The 22284-nt window shown below is 40.3% G+C and overlaps 1 protein-coding gene across 1 annotated transcript in view; it reads left to right on the top strand.

Moving 5' to 3' along the window:
- DNAH1 (dynein axonemal heavy chain 1) overlaps positions 1-22284 on the top strand; it is a 5225710-nt gene that overhangs the window by 4237281 nt on the left and 966145 nt on the right. The window contains exon 63 of the mRNA XM_044076389.1: positions 20117-20277. Coding sequence (XP_043932324.1) covers positions 20117-20277 — 161 coding nt within the window. The remainder of the gene's footprint in view (positions 1-20116; positions 20278-22284) is intronic.

Below are 22284 nucleotides of genomic sequence, written 5' to 3'. Positions count from 1 at the left end.
AGAAATCACTTTCTTTTTAAGTTATGAATAGCTTTTCCTCTAATATTCAAAAAACCAAAGACAAGCAAAGAATAATCCACGACCTTGAAGAAAGGAACCGGAACTCTGCTAAAGTCCACAAGGCTGTATTTTTATTTCTGAAGTATTCCAAAAGTCACAGATAAAATCACACAAGCGCTTTCGCTCAGGCAATCCTGAGCTTTATCAAGTGAAAACAAATTGCAGTGTGCAGTAACCTCCATTAAATAGCCTGGCAATTATACAATTAATTAATTAGTAAATCTAGTACTAAGGTGTGGTGCTTTAGAGTTGGGTGTTAAAAAAGTTAGTCATTATATCAGCTCAAAAATGAAATGTTTGCAATAACATATGCACTTAAATAAAAATGACTAACCATAAAAAACATTTTAAAATGCCAGTTTCCTAGGTTTCAGGACATAAAAGTCTGATGTCTGATTGGGGTTGTAGATTGTTAAAGAATATGCTTAAAGATGTGTTTAGATTGTCAGTGAATTGTTAAAAAATTTTTTTCTTTATTACTTTACACTGATAAAAACATGCAATAAAATATGCGTGAGATATTTTTAATGCCCATCCATATAACATTTCATATAGAATTTGATTTATTAGTCGGAATCCTATAACCGTGGATGTTCAATAATTTAATATGCTGTGTGGGGATGCTGTGGTATGAAGGGGTCAAGTGTGAGAGTTATAGCCTAGCCCTCCTAAGCTTGAGGACCGGTTTAATGCTGATCATCCCATTCAGACCTGGTGGCTTCCCTGCATTCAGTCTCAACTGCCATAATAGTTCACGGTAGCCCAAGGTGGATTCCCAGTCACCACCTCTTGCATCTGGCTCAACCTGTTCCAGAACTAGAAACTGGATTTTGGGTTCTGGGCAGGAGAGTGAGTGTTTGTAGAAGGCGTTGGTTTCCTTCTTCCTGGTCATGTCATAAAGATGCTCGTAGATACGTTTTCTTAATTCCCTCTCAGTTTTGCCCACATAGAAACTTTGACAGTTGGTGCACATCCCCAAGTATACGACCCCTCTAGAGGCACAGGTGTAAAATCCAGTGGGGTGTATCTTGTAGTTCCTAGACGGGAGGTATGGTGCTGTTTCTTTGGATATGGCATGACATTGGGCACAGGCACCACATTTGAATGTGCCCAGCCTTGGTTGTTTTACCTTCATCTTTTTTCTTTGATTTCTTTCAAATAATTCCTTTAAATTAGCCCCTCTTTTACGAACAAAACTTTTTTTAACACCCAACTCTAAAGCACCACACCTTAGTACTAGATTTACTAATTAATTAATTGTATAATTGCCAGGCTATTTAATGGAGGTTACTGCACACTGCAATTTGTTTTCACTTGATAAAGCTCAGGATTGCCTGAGCGAAAGCGCTTGTGTGATTTTATCTGTGACTTTTGGAATACTTCAGAAATAAAAATACAGCCTTGTGGACTTTAGCAGAGTTCCGGTTCCTTTCTTCAAGGTCGTGGATTATTCTTTGCTTTTCCTCTAATATTATTTATCAGGGACAAACAAGATTGAGGGAGTTAGGTAATTGCATTATGGGTAAGGTAGAATGCCCACGAACTTTGCTGAAGGCCTCAAGCTTTTGCAAAAGGCCAAGATGGATCCGACCCACAAGTGAGAATAAAGGTGGAGATGGAAAACACACATGGAACATTATGGTAAGTACATAACTTCTTTTTTCATATACAAATGTATGCAGGATTTTTATTTATTTATTTATTTACTTATTTATTTATGTATGTATTTATTTATTTATTTCAGTTTGATGACCGGGAGGTCCACTGGGCTCAGGAGCCCATTTTCAGTGGAGGCCCAGGGAGAAAAGCTCCACATTACATAATTTACCATCATATTTCTTGGTTGTCTTTAAAGGTAAACCATTCAGGTTGCTTGGAGAAGGAAAAAGAAATGGCTACATATCTGCTAATGAACTTACAATGTTATGTTGTCCTATCTTGCCTTCATTCTTGCTGATTGAGTTTGGAACCAAGAATCAGTTCCAACTCAGCCTATACTAAAGCTCGAGAGCTTCCACTGGCTCAAGGCAATACCCTGTCCCATCATGCTTAGGGAGATTACCCAGATCTTGTTTGCCGCTAAACTAGATCGGGTGCTTCCTACTAGGCTCAGGCTAAGTGGACTCTTTTTTTCTTTTCCAACTTATATTTTATTGCATTTTCAGATTTAAACGTTAACGACAATGGCAAAAAAAAAAAAAAACAGTATACAATGAAAGAAAATGAAAAACACTATACAGACATTTAACATAAATCGCCTATATCATCCTGTCATGACAGAAGAAGAAAGAACTGGTTATCTACTTTATAGTAAATGACATTAGCCAACACAATAAGACATTTATCTAAATAAACTGAGGTAATATAGACATAATATTAGGAAATAAAAGGTGACCAGTAGATAATATAAGAAGTAAATTAAACCTTTGAACTCAACTATTTACAACTGTACAAATAGTGCCACTAATAATTGCGAGATAAACTTTTACTAATCAAGTTATTTTACAATGAATTATGCTGCTTAGAGATTTTATTTCAAAGTTATTAGAGAGAGGGTCTTCCATACCAAATAATGCAGGCAATTACATAGTTATAACATAGATATTTATTATTCTAATATGTGGTCTAAGATATTTTTCCATATTTTTAGGAATTGCATTTGTTTCTTTTTATCATTAATCATGAGTTTGTGTGAGATTATGTAAGTGTGGGCCATATTCATAAATTCTCCCCAGTTTAATTTAGATCTGTCTGTCCAGTTTTGAGTAATATATAATTTGACTAGTTCAAATATGGGGATCAGAATTCTTAAATCTGATGTAGGTACATGAAGTGAGTTAACATGTAGAATTGCAAGTTCCCAGGATAATGTAGATTTCCCATAAATAATTTTGTCGAGTTTAATTCTTAATGAGTCTCAGAGGTTATGTGCAAATTTGCAGTACCAGAGGATATGTAATAAGTCTGCTATTGTTGATAGACAGAAGTGGCAGAAAGGTGAGTTATTCGGGAAAAACTTATTTAGTCGTTCTGGCATGTAATAGGCATTATTGTTGATCATTAACTGGGTGTAAGTCAATTTCATGTAGAGAGAGTATTTGTTTGTATTAAACCATGCTTGTGAGCATTAGTTATTTCTGGAGTCTTGTCTTTCCAGTATTGAGCAGATGTAAAGGTGGACTGGTATTTTATGGAGGTGCTTAACTTGTATGTAGCTGATAGCATTTTTTTTTGGAAGTTTTAAGAACTTGACTAAGGCCTGTGTGTTTGTTATTACATTTTCTATTTCTGGTGGGATGTCTCTGAAGATAGATACCTTTTCCACCAATTGTCTCAATATTATTGTGTATTTGTTATTAAGGTTGAGATGATGTTTGATATCTTTTAATGACCTGTTTTTAAGTCTATATAGATCCCAGACTGTAAGATCTTTGATTTGTGGATATTGATCTAGATTGATCATTTTATTTCCTATTTTTAAATTTGGGTTCAAGTGTATTGGCTGTAATAGGGTTAAAGCACTTTTTAGTTGTAGGTCTGACAGAAGCGATTGAAAGGTTTTGATTTTGTGTTTAATGGAGGCATGAAGTTTTATATCTTTTAGGTTAGATCCATCTATAAATGGTATGGATTTAGGATTTATAGTAGTCTTTAAAACATGAGCGTACCATACATTAACCAATTTTGGAAAGGATTCTGCATATTTTGGAATGTGGCCGGCTATTAAAATAAGTCTATTTGTGCATATTAGATCATAGTAGAGTTTAAAGTCTGATAACCCCAGACCTCCTTTGTCTTTAGGGAAAATAAATTTTGTTATAGCTATCCTTGGGTTTTTTGGAAACCATATGAACTTAGTATTTTATTGATTTTTTTAAAGAAGTTGGTAGGAATAATAGCGTTGATAGCGTTAAACTGGTATAATGTTTTTGGTAAAATATTCATTTTAATTACTGCCACTTTTGATAGAACTGAAAGTTTCATTAGTTTCCATCTGTCCAAGTCATTTTCTATGTTAGTCCAGGTTTTAAGAAGATTATTTTGGTAGGAGTTTTTTTGGTTATGTTCGAAGTTAATTCCTAGGTAGTGGAATGCTTTTTTAACTTTAATTTCTGTGTCTGGGAGAGGGAGGAGATTTTGCCCTAATGGGTTGATTTGAAATATGAGGGATTTAGATGGATTTACTTCATAGTTGGAAGCTTTTGAGAAGATGCTGATTGTTTTTATAATCTTACCTAAGTCCGTGTTAGGTGTTTGAAAATAAATGATCAGGTCATCAGCAAATGCTGAGATTAAAAGTTTAATGTGAAGTTGTTCGATGTCGCCATTTGTTCTTGCACACGTGTCGAGAAGCTCGAGGCACAGTCCCTATCCCATGATCCCCTGCTGCTAACCCTCAGATCTAGTTTGCCGCTGTAACAGGCCTCGTCGAGTGAGAGCTCGGGCCAGTATTTTTCATATTTTTCATATCTATATCTATATATATATATATATATATATATATATATATATATATATATATATATATATATATATCTTACTAAAATAGTTAGAATTGTTGAGTTTTATTATTAGGATTACATAGTACTAGTATTAGTATAGTGTTGGTGTGTATGTTGTTTTAAATTAGTATTAGATTGTTGTGGGAGCGGCTGCTCCTAGGCCTTAGGTCATATTTCCTTTTTTTCTGTCAGGGCTCTGTCAGATTTTTTACTGGTAATTCCTTTTTTTCTCCAGTTAACTGAAAGTTATTATAGTGTGTGTTAGTGGTAGTTTTGTATACTTTATACATATAGTTGTATTTGCTATTTTGGGCTTAAAAATGTCGGAAAAAGCCAAATCTGGCTTTAAACGTTGCCAGTGTGGACAGAAAATGTCCATAACTGATAACCATGTTTCCTGCATTTACTGTCTGGGCCCTCTCCATCTTCAGGAGGATTGCTCCATCTGTCACTTGTTTAGTGGCAGAGTGATGATGGAGAGACGCAGGAAACTGGTTGAGAGAGGTCTCCTAAAGCCGGAGTTTCAGGAGGCATTGGTAAAGGCAGACCAGTCATCGAAGTCTTCGAAGTGGTCGAAGTCTTCGAAGGTATTGGAGCCCAGGTCATCGGCTCTGAGTACCTCTTCTAAGATTCGGTTGCTGGCTCCACAGACCTTGGAGCCGAGCACCGAGATGCTGCCTTGAGTCGAGGTCCAGGTCTTGGAGCCAGTGTCAGAGGTACTCCCTTCATCGGTCCTTCGCTCGGTGACCTCTTCGGCCCCTTCGACCTGTTCCTCCAGACTGTCTGACACCGATGTGGATCGAGTGGTGCAGAAACTGATGGAGAACACGGCCTTATCCAAACTGATTGCGGTTTCATCCCAGTTGGTTTTGAAGCTTGAGGCCCTTCCTGTCCCATCTGTTGATCCTGCTTTGAGACCCGTTGAGTCATCGGAGCCGGGAGTCGAGGATCTGATGATCATTGATCCCCCGGGGCGGAAGCCTACTTTAGTGCTTTCGGCTCCACTGACCTCGACACCCTCGGTACCCATCGAGGGGTCTCGGAGCCGACAATCTCTCCTTGGTTCTGGGGGGGGGGGGAGTTGAACCGAAGTTTCGGTTATGACTCTTCCCCTCGGTGCCTCGGTGCAGATTAGTTCGGCTCCATCCTCTGGTTCGGAGCCCGTGGTTCCGGGCCCGGGGAGACTACCGTCTTCTTCGGAACCGGTGGAACCCTCGGCCCGGGGCTCTGGTGCCTTCGAAGCCATGAGGAAGGTCTTGTCTGGTAGGACTTTCACATCGTCAGATTCTTCTTCTCCCTCCCCGAAAGATCCATGTTCTGTCTCCGCACCACTGGTTCCCGCCAAGCGTAGAGACCCAAAGCCTCAGTCAACCCCAGTGGGTGAACCCTGCTCCTCGGAAGCTTCACCAGATGTCCCCTCTGATGATGTCCCGAGGAAGAGGTTGTGCAAGAGGAGGCACCTTGATTCCCCACAGGAATCGTTGACATCGGATACCGACTTGGATGAGTCAGAGGGCTCCCCATGGTCTTCCTCGGAGGATGTCTCATTCACCAACATTATTGAAATTCTCAAACAGAGGGGTGACTGGCAGTCCCTTGCCCCTACTGAGGATGAGTCGGTGTTACTGAAGGCTTTAGGGGCTCAACCTTCCACCTCCTGGGTAACTCCGCCCTTCGACGAGTTAATGGATTTAATAGCTCGAAGGGCATGGGAGTCCCCTGACACATTGGAACCAGTCCCTCGGAGGCCCAATAAGTACATCACTGCCCCCCAGGATAAGGCGTACCTCACCAAGGGAGTCCCAGTTGATGCTATGGTGGTGGCGGCGGCGACCAAGAAAGAAATGTCTGAAGCATCTTCCTTTGTTCATCCTCCTAACAAGGACTCCAGGACGATGGACAGGTACAGGAAGCGCATTTTTAGTTCAGCGACTTTTTCCATGCGATCGCTGAACTACCTCACTCATTTTACCCGTCTTCAGGGAGATCTCCTCAAAGAATTGGGAGATACTCTACAGGGTACCACAGATGCTGCTGTCTCAGACAAGGTGACAGCACAGCTCAATACCCTAAACTCTATCGTTAACTCATCCATGCGGCTCATTTCATATGCAGCCGAAGGATCGAGTAGGGCTGCAGCTTCAGCGATCGCTCTGAGGAGACAATCCTGGATGTGCCTATGCTCCTTTGCGGAAGCCTTTAAGTCTTCCTTTACTAATGCCCCTTTTGATGGCTCCTCCTTGTTTGCGCCCAAAGTGAAGGAGACGCTCACTAGGTGTGAGCAAGAAGGAATGACCCTGTCTGCCGTAGGGGTCCATTTTTCCACCCCTTCTAGACCATACCCCAAAGGGCAAAGAGGTGGAAAAATGTGGTTCTGGAAGACTCAGGGAGCTTTCCAATCCACACCTAGTGAAACCCCCTCCAGAGGCAGAGGAGGGGGAAGGAATGGTAGACGCCGCCCAGGTGACAGAGGGGGTCCACAGAACCAGGGTGACAGGGACAGCGTCCCTGGTAAGCCCTTCCAGCACTCCTGAGTGGAGGCCCGGCTGTCCTGCTCTGGAGGCAGTCGGGGGTCGTTTGGCTTTATACCCAGAGGCCTGGCTAAATCTCACTTCAGATTCCTGGGTAAAAAGCATAATAACCAGGGGATACAACATCCCTTTCATAAACAATCCTCCCATCCAAAAAAGATTCCCAGATGTTCCACCCAATCTGAGGGATCAGGCAGCCATAGAAATACAAAGGCTGTTAGAAAGAAGAGTCATCCAGCCAGTCCCGGCGGACCAAATAGGATCCAGAACTTACTCAAGGTTCTTTTTAGTTTCAAAGAAAACAGGGGACTGGAGGCCAATACTGGACCTCAGCAAACTCAATACCTTCGTGAAGAAGGAAAAATTCCGGATGGTTATGCTACAATCGATCCTTCCGTTTCTTCAAACGAACAATTGGATGTGCTCTATAGATCTCAAGGATGCGTACTACCACATAAAAATGGCCAGGCCATCCAGAGATCACCTGCACTTCCGGCTGGGAGCCAGTCATTTTCAGTTTTGAGCTCTGCCCTTTGGCCTCACCTCAGCCCCCAGGGTGTTCACCAAGTGCATGCCAGTAGTGGCGTCCCACCTGAGACGACTAGGATTCCGGGTGTTTCCATACTTAGATGACTGGCTCCTAACCGCCACCACCAGGCATCACCTATTGCAAGCCAGGGACTACACAATCAATCTCTGTTCCCATTTAGGCAAAACTCTGAACTTCGAAAAATCTGCCTTATCACCCTCACAGCATATATCTTTCATAGGAGCGGAATTAGACACTCCCTTATCCCTGATCAGACTTCCCCAGTCAAGAGTCTCAGCCCTGAGAGAACAGATTTCTATTCTCCTAGAAAACAAAAGAGTCCCAGCTGCACAGGTCTTGAAAGTTTTAGGCATGATGGCAGCAGCCCTTATCATGGTCCCCCTAGGGAGAATGCACATGAGGATCCTCCAGTGGCTACTCTTCGCACAGTGGTCTTGCCAACAGCTACCATTGTCACACAACATCCTACTCACGGAATATTGCCAATGGGATCTTCAATGGTGAATGAACATTCACAAACTTATGATAGGCCGCCCCTTTGTTCTTCCTCCCCCCATAGCCAAAGTGACTACGGACGCTTCCCTGATAGGGTGGGGGGGACTTTTTCAGGGGAGAACAGTTCAAGGCGAGTGGTTGGAAATGGAGTACAAACTGCACATCAATGTCCTAGAGTTAAGAGCAGTGTTCCTAGCGTTGCAACACTTTCACGACTACTTACCTCCTGGAACAGTTGCAATTCAGACAGACAACATGTCAGTGGTCTGGTACATAAACAAGCAAGGAGGAACCAGGTCTTACCCCTTATGCAGAGAGGCCCAGAGGATCTGGCAATGGGCTGTGTCCACCGGACGCTTTCTCATAGCAACGCACATCCCGGGGATGTCCAACGTAATAGCGGACAGGTTGAGCAGAGCCATCCTGCTGCCTCACGAGTGGTCCCTCAAAAATCAAGTAGCGGAAAGGATTTTCTGCAGATGGGGCCAGCCTTCCTGCGTCCTTTTTGCATCCCCCTTGAATGCCAAATGCAGAAACTATTTTGCCCTACTTCCCCCTCTGGGGGGCACCCCCAGGGACGCACTTGTACACGATTGGCCCCCGGGTCTCCTATATGCCTTCCCTCCTGTTCCATTAATCCCAAAATTTCTACAGAAAGCCAAAGGTCTGGAAAGGACGATCATCTTGATAGCACCATTCTGGCCTCGACAAATCTGGTTCCCCTTCCTCCAAGCTCACCAAATAGAGGAACCTTAGACTCTGGACCCAGTGCCAGACCTGCTGACCCACTCGTCAGGAGTTCTTCACCCCTCTCTCTCGTCCCTCAAATAGACAGCATGGCTGCTCCACTTCCCAGCTTAGCCAGGTCAGATCTTTTGTCTCCAGCAGTACAACATATTCTGATTTCTTCCCACAAATCATCCACTAGAAAATTGTATAAGAGCAAGTGGAAACATTTTGCATGTTGGGCCTCCAAACAAGGTTTAGATCCCTTGGTTGCTCCTATTCACAAGATTCTAGAATTTCTATCTACTCTCTTTCACCAGGGGGCTTCAACATCCACCATAAGGGTACAGCTGGCTGCCATATCTAATTTTCATGTGGGTGAAGTAGGCGCTACAATTATGTCGCACAGACTTTGTAGGGCTTTCATGAAGGGAACTTATCATCTCCGACCACCTATTCGGAGCCCAGTTTTTCCTTGGAATTTAAACCTGATGCTATCCCAACTCATGCTATTGCCGTTTGAGACAGCTTCGTCATGCCCACTGAAATATCTTTCTTGGAAAACCCTATTTCTGGTGGCAATCAATTCGGCCCGCAGAGTTTTGGAGCTGCAGGCACTGTCAGTGAGACCACCATATCTGATATTTCATCCAGACAAGGTCACCTTACGTACTAATCCATCCTTTCTACCAAAAGTCTGCTCAGAATCGAATCTTAATCAGTCCATAGAACTTCCCACCTTTTTCAGGAACCATACCAATAAGATGGAATACATGCTTCACAAATTGGACGTACACAGACAACTGAGATTTTACCTGGACAGAACAAAAGAGTTCAGAAAATCAGACCAACTATTTCTGGCTCATGCAGATAGTAAGAAAGGACTTGCAGTTACAAAAATCACGCTATCCAAATGGCTTTTAGACTGAATAAACTTTGTTTATTCATCTTCAAATCAGCCTACTCCCCTCAAAGTTAAAGCTCATTCTACTAGGGCTGTTTCTACTTCTCTGGCACATGCAGTTCGTTTACCTATAGATACCATTTGTGCTGCGGCTACCTGGGCCAAACCTCATACCTTTATTACTCATTACAAAGTGGACAGGGCCTTCAGGGACAGGGCTTCCTTTGGTTCCACTGTTCTCAGGAATGTTCTCACATGAGCCACCCGGGGTTTAGGGTGCTGGGGACTCTACCCGTGTGTAAGAACAAACGGGGAGATCGAACAACTTCACATAAAGAAGTTATGTTCTTACCATAACGTTCCATGTGAGTTGTTGATCTCGCCTTTGTTCTTACATTCCCGCCCTCCTTCCCCCTCTGTGTTCTGGAGGAACAGGTACGACTCATGGCTGGTTGTCTTTCTCATGGTTCTCTGTGACTGCCTGTGCCTATGTATGCATGCGTAGTCGGTCAGGTATAACATATTTGCCTGTATCTATCATTACCTTTTAGGTATATACGTGTATAGGTATTTTTGGTGTGTATGCATGTGTAGGCAGGTATATTTTGTTGTCTGGTTTCTTTGCAAACTAGATCTGAGGGTTAGCAGCAGGGGATCATGGGATAGGGACTGTGCCTCGAGCTTCTCTTAGACGCAGAGCTTGGAATGTGGGCCGACTCGGAGCTGAGGGATCGGCTCCGAACCCGTGTGTAAGAACAAAGGTGAGATGAACAACTCACATGGAACGCTATGGTAAGAACATAACTTCTTTTTATTAAGTATTTTAAGTATATGGTGAAATGTTTTTTGCGCCAGGTAGATGAATAAGGGCTCTATATATAAATTAAAAAGATAGGGGGAAAGGGGGCATCCCTGTCTTGTACCACTTACTAGTTTTATTTTATTGGAGACAAGTTTATTTATGACCAATGTGGTGTAAGAAGACTTATATAGTGCTCTGATTTTTTCTTTAAATGTATTTGGGATATTAAATTGTTTTAGAGTCAAGAAAAGGGATTCAAGGTTGACCCTATCGAAATCTTTAGTAGCATCTAATGGCAAAAGGTATCTAGGAGATTTGTCTTTCTCAAGAAGATATATGGCTGCATCGAGGGTCAGCGTGTTATCCCATGTTTGTCTCTTTGACATAAAGCCAGACTGATCTGGGGATATAATTATAGGTAATAGTTTTTTAATTCTATTTGCTAGGACCAGGGAGTAGATTTTAATGTCAACATTTATGAGGGAGATAGGTCTATAATTAAATGGGTTGGTATTGTTCGTATTTTGTTTATGAATAAATATAGTTTTAGAATTGTTTAGGAACAAATCTTGGAAGCCATGCTTGCTTATATGGTTAAAGATTTACATAGGATGGGGGTCAATTTAGGAGCAAATGACTTGTAAAAATTTGATGCAAACCCATCAGGGCCTGGTGCTTTATTACTTTTTAGGCCTTTTATTGCTTCTGCGATTTCCTCTGTATTAAAAGGAGCTTCTAAAAGCAACACTTGTTGGTCTTCAATCTTAGGGAATTTAAGATCTTTGATGAAACTGTTAAAGTTTTCTAATGAAGGGGTATTATGAGGTCCATACATTTCCTTATATATTTTCTCAAATATATGTATTATTTCTTGAGTATCCGTGTAAATTTTGTTATTATATAAGATTTGTGAAATTGTTGTGGGAGTATGATATATGTTAATTAATCTTGCCAGAAGCTTGGAGGGTTGTTGTGCCCATTGTGAATAGTTAGTTAGGAGCTTCATTTCATGGAATGATAAGTTCTGAGAATGCAGTGTGTATAGTTCTTTTTGTTGGGCAAGGAGTTTTTTTCCAATTCCATTGAAAATTTATGTTGGAGCGATACTTCAATTTTATGGATTTCATCTTTTATCAAGTTTTCTTTTTCTTTAGTAAGGTTTTTATAGTAGGAGGCTTTTTGGATCAGTAATCCTCTAAATTTGGCCTTATACGCCACCCATATAATATCAATTTTGATGTCAGAAAGGGACAGATTTGAATCTAATTCCTCTAATTCTTTGTAAATATCATTTATCACTTCTTCTTTGTCTAAGAGCTTAGGGTTTAATGTCCAAGTGAATGATTTTTTTATTCTTTAATGGATTGGTTACTGGGGTTATATTTATAGTTATCTTAGAGTGATCCAAGATGAGTATACAGTTTTATCATTGATTAAGGAGTTAGAAATTAAGAAAAAAATCAATCCTAGACCAGGTCTTATAACATGGAGAGTAGTATGTGTATGTGCACATATTGGTGGAATGGGCTTTTGTATAGTAAGGATCACAAAGGCAATAGTCTAGCCTCAAATCTTCTAGTGCTCTCAATGCTCTCTTACTATGGAATTTGTTTTTGCTAGTTCTGTCTTTTGCAGGGTCATTGACCATATTCCAGTCACCTCCTATTACATATTCATGATTCGAAAATTTTGATAGCAGGTTGTATATTTGTATAATAAATTTATGTTGATTGGCACAGGGCCCATATATATTCAGGAAAATTGTAGGTCTGTTTGATATGGAGTTGATGGTTTTAAAGTAGCACCACCTACCCTCTTTGTCCGTACCCAAATCTATTACATTTTCTTTAAAAGATTTTTTAATCAGAATAGCTACTCCTTTTGAGTTAGTCTCCCTCCCAGAGGCAATAATTGAAGATATCCATCTTTTATCTCTGTCTTTATTCCAGTCTACATCTAGCAAGTGTGTTTCTTGTAAAAAGGTAATGTCTGAGTTGGACTGGTAAATTAAGTGTAATAATAATTTTTTTTTATTTTTATCCTGTAAGCCTCTTATATTCCAATAGCTTATTTCACACATTTACATATAGTGAGTATAAGTTCTAGAAAAATAAATGTAATACTTGGTAGACTCTCTCTCCAATATGAATGTGCATAGATACAAGTCGTAGATTAGGATTATTGAATCTATTGCGGCCCTAGAGTCTCTCGTTACCCCTACTGTGCCTTGCCATATACCTACTACATCCAAGAGACTATTCAAAAGAACAAACAGTATTCTAAGTACTAGAGCAGGAGCATATTGGTTTGTATGAAAAAGTAGCAACTGTAAGAAAAAACATATATACATAATATACATAATAAACTCAGCAATACAAAATGTGAAAAAACACTCCAAATAAAACACTCTCAACATCCTTGCCCCATTTATCAGGATAATAATTTTTTCCTAATTCTGGTATGGTAGGACCAGATTTTACATATCTTGAAAAATGAGGATAGTTATTAAACAACATATACCTTTATCTTATATCTATTAATAATTATAAGTATTAATGTCAGATACCATATGGATTACGACCTTGGTAATAAGGGCGGCAATTATTTCATTAAGCAACACTTAATGACATTGTAACACAACTAACTAGACTAGGCTATACCATGCCTCACTTCTAAACTGTGTTGTATATTCGTTTTGCAAAAACAGAAGCTGTATTCTAGTGAACATGCATCACCAACATCAGAGAGTTATGTTGGGCATATATACATTATCTGTTATATGCCTAATAGTACTAATGACAGATAGCATATGGATTATGACCTTAGTAATAAGGTAAGCATTAGTTTCATTAGGCACCCCTAGTGACATTATAGCACAACTAACTAGTCTCAGGTATATCATGTCTCCTTTCTAACCCATGGTGTATATTCCTTTAGCAAAAACAGAAGCTGTATTCTAGAGAACATGCATTACTATAATTAGAAAAAGTTAATTTGGGCTTATACAGATTATTTATTATATGACTAGTAGAGGATTATACTGTAACCAATTTCAATTACTGTGTAAGAAGAGAAAGAGCGGAAACAAATATATATACATATATATACATACATATACATACACATATACACAAATATATATATATATATATATATATATATATATATATATATATATATATATATATATATACATACATACACACACATATACATACATATACCTACATACACATACACACATGTACATAAATCTTAACTCTGTCTGATACATGGTATGTATTGTACAGTAATGGTCATGTTCTCTTTTGATTAATTGGCCTTACATATACTGGTGTGGGAAAATACACAACCTACTGATTACATTGATTATGCAGTCAGATATTCAGAGCATGATAGCATTTGTTCCCACGTGTTACACTGCAATCAACATTCTTCTGTAAAATGTTTATTTCTATCAATATTAAAATGCTTTTTAACACTTTACAGAAGCAACAGTGACTCAAAGTTATAAGTTTCACCTTTTTGATATCCTAATCGGAGAGAGAAAGAGAGAGAGAGAAGAAAAAAAAAAAGACTTGCCTGTCGAAGCTGTGTTAGTTTGTTGGCAGCTACAGTAAATCACCCCACCCTCTTTTATTTTGATTTCCATCCTGTTTCTCTTTATTTTCTACAGAAATTAAGCAGAAAATAGTCCATTTTATTTTTCCCCAGTGTAGAGCTCCGAGGATGCAAGTGACAAGAAGTCAACTTGAGAGGTGTGTTACAGTTAAATCTTTCCCCCGTTTAGCCATAAATTTGAGGTAGGACCAAAAAGTTCAACTTGCTGTTTACGTGGACATCTCGATTAGATGTTACAATCCTTTCTTTGGAATGTTGCAACAATGGTTATGGCTTGATTTAGGCCTTCAAGTTGCTTCCAGCCTGTTTGAGATGGGTACCTGGAGGCTTTTGTGTCACGCCCTTCCACCTCTTAGGTGACTCTACCTTTCGACCAGCTCCTGAATGTAGTCAGTCGGAAGGCATGGGGCTCTCCAAAATCTGTGCAACCTGTTCTGAGGAGGCCAAATAAGTTTATTACAGTGTCCTCTGACAAGGAATTCCTCACAAAATGTGTCCCAGTAGATGCTATAGTGGTGGCGGTGGCCACCAAAAAGGAATTGTCTGAGACGTCCTCATCTGTCCATCCACCAAATAAAGAATCTCATACGATGGACAGGTACAGAAAGTGTATGTTCTTGTCAGCAGCCTTTGCCCTCAGGTCACTGAACTATTTCACCCATTTTACCAGACTTCAGAGCGATCTCCTGAAGGAGTTGGGAGATACCCTCCAAGGTTCTACAGCTGCAGAGGTTTCAGACAAGGTGACCTCTCAGCTTTCTACCTTAAATTTGGTGGTAAACTCCTCCATGTGGCTTATCTCTTATGTGGCTGATGGAGTGAGTAGAGCAGAGGGTACAGGAATCTCCCGAAGGAAGCATTCCTGGATGCGCTTATGTGAGTTTGTAGAGCCCTTCAAGTCTGACTTTATCAGTGCCCCATTTGATGGCTCATCCTTGTTCGAGCCAAAAGTGAAAGAGACTCTGACCATGTGCAAGCAAGAGGGAAAGACTCTTTCTGCCATGGGAGTCCATTTTTCCCTCCCTAGCAGGCCTTACCCCAAAGGGCGGAAGAGGGGAAAATGTGGTTCCATAAGTCCCAAGGAGCCTTTCTGAATGTATGTGGTGATTCCTCCTCCAGGGGTAGAGGGGGAAATGGCAATGGAAAACGCCAACCTCACGGCAGAAGGGTTCCACAAAATCAGGGCAACAGGGATACATTCCTTGGTAGGCCCTTCCAGCGCTCCTGAAAGGAGGCCCACCTGTTCACCTCTGGAGGCAGTCGGGGGTCACTTGTCACTGTACCCAAATGCCTGGCTAAACATAAATGACAAATGGGTACAAATTATCATATCCAGAGGCTACTGTATACCCTCTTCCTCTCCCCCTTCAGAAAAAAGGTCAGTTTCAGATGTTCCACCCAATCAAAGGGACCAGGCAACTCTAGAAGTTCAAAGGTTGCTAGAAAAAAAAGTCATCCTAGACATCCCCGCAGACCAAACTGGATCCGGAACTTACTCAAGGTTCTTTTTAGTTCCAAAAAAAAGGGGACTGGAGGCCCATTTTGGATCTCAGCAGACTAAACAAGTCCATAAAAAAAAAAAATCAAAGTTCAAGATGGTGACACTGCAGTCTACACTCCCCTTTCTGGGGAAAGACAATTGGATGTACTCAATAGATCTCCAGGATGCGCACTACCATATAAAGATGGACAGGTGATCCCGGAGTCACTTATGCTTTTGGCTGGAAGCCAGTCATTACCAGTTCCGGGGTCTGCCCTTTGGTCTCACTACAGCCCCCAGAGTGTTCACCAAATGCATGGCAGTAGACACAGCTCTCTTGAGGCATCTAGGATTCTGGTTGTTTCCGTACTTGGACGACTGGCTCCTGACCACCACCACTGAGCATCTACTTACCAGAACAAGAGACACCACCATCCACCTTTGTTCTCAACTAGGCATTGCAATAAATTTCAAAAAGTCTGCCTTTTTGCCATCACAACATATTGTATTTATAGGAGCAGACTTAAACACATGAGAAATGGTAGCCAAACCTCCTCCCAACAGTATACATACCCTACGCCAACAAGTACAGAACATCCTCAGAAAGAAGAAAGTACAGGGGAAGGTTGTTCTAAAGATCTTGCGTACCATGGCAGTAGAGATAATCTTGGTACCACTCACATGCTTACACGAGAGTTCTCCAGTGGTTACTTTTCACCCAGTAGTCCATGCAGGAACTGCCCATGTCCCACAAGATTATCATAACGGGAATCCTGCAAGAGAGACCTCTGTTGGTAGCTTCATTCTTCTCAGGTGGATCTGGGCAGACAGTTCATCCCCCCCTCAACCAATAGCTACAGTGACCACGGACGCTTCCCAGATAGGGTGGGGGGCATTTTCTGGGGAAGATGGTCCAAGGAGTTTGGCAGGAATAGGAGAACCACTTGCATATTAGTGTCCTGGAGATGAGAGCGGTGCTGTTTGTGCTGCAGGCATTTCACAACTCCCTTCTACTAGGAACGATTGCAATCCAGACAGACAATATGTCAGTCGTGTGGTATATAAACAAACAAGGAGGAACCAGATCTTACCCCCTATGTCGAGAGGGTCAAAGAGTATGGCAGTGGTCAGTTTCTTCCCAATGCTTTCTAATAGCAACACATATCCTGGGAAGGTCCAATGTGATTGCAGACAAACTCAGCAGAGCTATTCTAATGCCTCACAAATGGTCCCTGAAACAGGAAATTGTGAAACAGACTTTTTGCAAGTGCAGCCAGCCTTGCTGTGACCTTTATGCCACATCCATGAACACCAAATACAGCAGCTACTTTGCCCTGATCCGCCCTCTGGGGGAGTCACCAAGGGATGCACTTGCACATGATTGGCTCCTGGGTCTCCTTTATGCCTTCCCTCCATTTCCCTTGATCCCCAAAATCCTTCAGAAAGCCAACACATTGAGAAGCAGGTTAATACTCATTGCCCCATACTGGCCTCGACAAATTTGGTTCACCTTCCTATGGCCCCATCTGCAAGAGGATCCGTGGATTCTGGACCCAGTTCCAGACCTCCTGACTCATCCGTCAGGGACCCTGCATCTCTCTCTGAAAACCTTCAAACTGACAGCTTGGCTGCTCCACTTCCACTCCTAGCCAGGCTTTTGGCTATATCCCCCGCTGTGAAACATATTCTGATCTCATCCCACAAGACTGCAACTGGAAAGCTTTATGCTAGCAAATGGAAAAGGTTTTCCTGTTGTGCTCTCAACAATGACATTGATCCTTTCACGGCTCCTGTAACTTCTATTTTAGTCTTTTTAGCAAAACTCTTCAATGAAGGTGCAGCAGCAGCTACCATACCAGTTCAATTGGTTGCTATATCAAACTAGCATTGTGGAGAAATGGGATTCAAAATTATGTCCCATACAATGTGCAAAGCCTTTTTGAGAGGCACCTTTTTGCTTAGGCCTCCAGTAAAAGAACCACCAGCCCCTTGGGTCCTCAATTTGGCATTGTCCACTCTAATCCTGCCACCATATAAATTTCATCTTGTCAACTGAAGTTTCTAACGTGGGAAACAGTCTTTCTGGTGGCCATCACATCAGCTAGGCGGGTATCAGAGCTCCAAGCATTGTCTATACATTCCCCCTACTTGGTTTTCCATAGAGAGAGAGTTTCCCTGAGAACTAATCCATCAGTCTTACCCAAAGTTTGCTCTGAAGCAAACTTTAATCAGTCTATTGATCTACCTATTTTCTTCCCAAACTATGGCAACAAGGCAGAATATAAATTACACCAATTAGATGTACACAGTCAATTACACTTCTACCTGGACAGAACTAAAGGAGTCAGGAAATCTGATCAACTATTCATCTCCTTTTCAGATAAAAAGAAGGGCGCCTCCAATATCAAAGTTACTCTCTCAAAGTAACTTACTGATGCCATTACCTATTCATATACTTCCCAAAACAGACAGCTGCTTGGAAAAATAAAAGGCCATTCAACAAGAGCCATGGCAACCTCATTTGTTTTTCAGGCTAGACTACCTATGGATGCAATTTGTGCTGCAGTGACGTGGGTGAAACCTCATACCTTTATCACTCATTACAAAGTAGATTTGGCCTCCCAGAACAGGGCTTCATTTTTTTATACACTATTCTGAAGACTTTGTTCCCTTGAGCCACCCAAGAAAGAAGGTGCTGGAGATGCTGTCCTAACCAGCAAGAATGAAGGTGAGATAGGACAACATAACATAAAGAAGTTATGTACTCATTATAACATTCCATGTTTGTTGTCCATTTCGCTTTCATTCTTGCGCCCCACCCTCCTTCCCCCAACCTTCGCTCCTGGAGGATCGAGAGGCTTCTGTCAAATTTGGAACTTATGTTCTCTGATTTCCTTCTTAGTCCTAGGTGGCACATGTTTATGTATGTACTATGATGTGTATATAACTGTTACTCTGTTCAGTATTTGCAAACAAGATCTGGGTAATCTCCCTAAGCATGATGGGATAGGGTATTGCTTCCAGCCAGTGGAAGCTCTTGAGCTTTTGTATAGGCTGAGTTGGAACAGATTCTCAGTTCCGTACCCAACCAGCAAGAATGAAGCTGAGATGGTCAACAAACATGGAACGTTATGGTGAGTATATAACTTCTTTTTTTTGTTATCACAGTATCTGTGAGTGTCATTATTTTATGCTCTTCAGAAAATTTACAAACCCACAGTTATTGCTAGCTCTGGTTCACTGACAGAAATATGGAGCAGTTTACTGATTTTAATATATACAAGTTATATGAGAATTAGTCATGATTTTCTTCATAAAATAAAAAATTGCATTGGCTTATAACATTTAAGCTGTGAACTAGAAAGTGAAATGCCTCCAAACATTAGTGAGTCTCTTAGACTGACTACCACTTTATGCCAAAAATAAATGAATATTATACCCTTATGGTCAAGTGGTAAACAGCGTAATGATAAATTTTGAATAAAATTAAAAATGTTATTAGATAAATACGTTTAATGACTTGCCAGTAAATTGTTCTAAAATGATCTCAACTGTAAATTATAAGTGTGATTGGTATAATTAAATATTGTTCTAAATATTGCATGTAGTTTTGTTTCTGTGTTATAATGATTTAAATAAAACATTTCTTGTAAAAAATAAGAATTGCATTGGCTTCCTGAATATAAATTTTTATGTTTGAGTATTGAGTTTTTGTACATATAATACATTTGGCACTGCTTGGCCATTCTGGAGAAGAAAACCCCCATGAGTGTCATAGACAGTAAGCAGTTATTTATCTTTACTTAATATTATACTTAATATTCATTAGGACATAACACAGATTGAATTCACTGAAGAAAATGCCACAAAACTTCACTTTTTCTTAGTATCACTGAGGTAGATCTTGACATGCTTCAAGACAGCTGGAGTAGAAAATATAGGTTTTGATTCTGATTCTGTCTTAGTCATGATTCAGGGTTTTATAAAGTAATGACTGAGAAAGTATTAGAAAACATTGGCAATATCAGTAGTGATACTAATGTGATAGTACAAGTTTTTTTTTACATTCAGTTCAAAATTAACATTGATATGCTGCATACTTTTTTCTTTATTTATGAAATACACGTCCGAGATAATGATTTCCTAGGTGATGACTACATAGCATCAAAGGACGAAATAGCCTAACAGCATTAAAATATGTAATTTGCTGATGCCCCAAGTTTCGAAAAGAACTAGCCAGACAATCAAAAAATAGCACTAGAAAAAACATTGCTTGATGTGCATAGTATTTTCTTAAAATTAATTTACAAATGGATACAAATCTGTGTTCAAAACTCATTTGTTGGGATTCCATTGCTCAAATAAATTTTCTGTTAAAAAGGACTGTTTTTGTAATACGATAAAGGTTTTGCAAAAGAGGCCAAAATGTTATTTTTGTGTTGCAGACATACAAGCAACAAGGCAGCACGGTGATGAAGTTAGGAGATGCAGTCATTCCATATCATGATGACTTTAAAATGTATATAACTACCAAGCTACCAAATCCACATTACACTCCTGAGATATCTACAAAAGTTACACTCATTAACTTTACACTTTCTCCAAGGTAAGGAAATCCATTTCTTTTACTGAATGCGTGTCACTTCATATTTATTGACTTTTTTTTTTTTTTTAGGCCAGTCCTTTTATCTCTTCCCATCCATGTTTGACAACCTTATCATTTGCCTTCAGTATCATTGTGAAGTAACATCTTAGAGGTTACAGCCTGTTCAGAGCAATATTCTATAGAGAGTGTCCTGCCCCCTATATGGGATCTTTCTTTCCTAGCAAATCTTTAACATGGGCATAATTGAAAGTTACCCTGTGTGGAGTTCATATATATAGTGGAGAAGTGCAACATTATCTGTCATCAGCAGTTATTTTTCTCTGACCTTTACCATTATCTTCTGCTTCTGCTCTATACACCACAGCACTCAGCTGAACTAAGTAAGAATGGGCATAAGAGTTTATCCTCATCTTATGCTACCAATTTTGTTCCAGGAGCAGGAAAACAGCCTGTGGTATGTTTATCCTTTCTGTAATTCTTTGTCCCTGAAGAATAAAATGTACTATCTTGTTTAGTTCCATGGTCATCTAAATGATTAGCGAAAAGCCAGCCAACAATCTAGTTGAAGTATGTAATATATTATGCCAGTATGCATTAGGCATAACGATAAGATTAGACTAGTTATGGTCAAGGGATGCACTTTTTTGGAGTAACATTAGAATGTCATATAGGCTCTTTCTTATTTTGTATGTGATACTGGGAATATCTTTGTTTCAGCTACTGTCTCTTGGTTTCTAGTAATGCTAATGCAATCATACAAGTAAATTTGCAAATGCTGAAACTATGCAGACTTTCTTCCTCTTAGTGCATACATTGAATATCTCTTGATATTGATGGTGTTTTGAAAAACAGCCCAGGCAAATATTCCTTCATTCCTCACAATTTCACTTTTTTCCTGTCTTAGATATTTAATTAGTTGATGTTAATTCATAGCCCATATTCCTTCCATTCCTGAAATAATGTTTGTATCTTGCTGAAGGAACTTGCATGCCCTGTGACATTTAGAGATGTTTTCTCTGGAACTTTGTGCTAATGGTAGGGCTGTTGTAAGCAAATCAGTCTAAGATGAGGGGCCAGACAAAGAACAATCCATAGAAGTGACTTTCATGGTGGTACTTTAAATGAAAAGAAAACCTTGCTCAGAACAAGGATATTGGAGTCTGCTCTACCAGTCCTGAGAGTAGTGTTTGCAAGCAAGATCCTGGTGCTTAGATGAGCCATGTGCATCCTGAATTGGCCCAGCTCTACGAGCATTGAATGGAGCTGTCATATGGATTCACTAGCTGCAAGCTAGAGAATGAAAGTCAGGTGGAATGCCAGTCAAGTAGTAGGCAGAAGCAGGCTGTGTTGAAATGAAACAGACCCTGGCAATGGAAATGGCTCCAGAGATGTGGAATGTCCTTCAGTGCTGAGGACGGAACCAAAGTTGTGCATGAGAGTGAAAATTACTGGCTAGCTGTAGACAGCCTTACTTTTCCACAAGGTATTATTTGTAGAGCAAGACTTCTCAGTACTGGGTGTTATATCTCTTACTGTGAAATTGTACTTTAGGAAAGTCCTCACAAAAATGTGGGATACTCGCAAGTCACATGCTTAGTTTTGTACATTTCAAGTTCTGCCATTAGATGAGAGGTGTTGCTCGTCCAGTCAGGATAAAACAGTTGAACAGTTGTGGGTTCAGTTCAAGCAGCTTTATTACACACAAACACATCAGGAATGAGGCTTTGTAACTTAAACTTAAATAAACTTATAAACAGATTGACAACTACCACACTCATACATGTTAACACTCTGGCTGTTCTCTCAGAATGGCACTGCTGCCTGCACTTGCTCACTATTTATATGCATAGGCCTACACTTAGAAATGCTTCTTAAAGTTATACACACATGCTCTTTTCTACAAGAGGGTTACTGAATGTACCTGAGAGGTGCAGAAAGAGAAACCATCTTTTGTTTGTGCATATACAGCATAGAGCTATTCACATTATTCAGAATTTTCGGAGACCT

The sequence above is a fragment of the Protopterus annectens genome, chromosome 7.part0 (genome assembly GCF_019279795.1).
Source record: "Protopterus annectens isolate FY-2018-M chromosome 7.part0, PAN1.0, whole genome shotgun sequence".
NCBI classification, from domain to species: domain Eukaryota; kingdom Metazoa; phylum Chordata; order Ceratodontiformes; family Protopteridae; genus Protopterus; species Protopterus annectens.
Note: the sequence above shows the minus strand (reverse complement) of the source record. Positions and strands in the feature narration are given on the sequence as shown.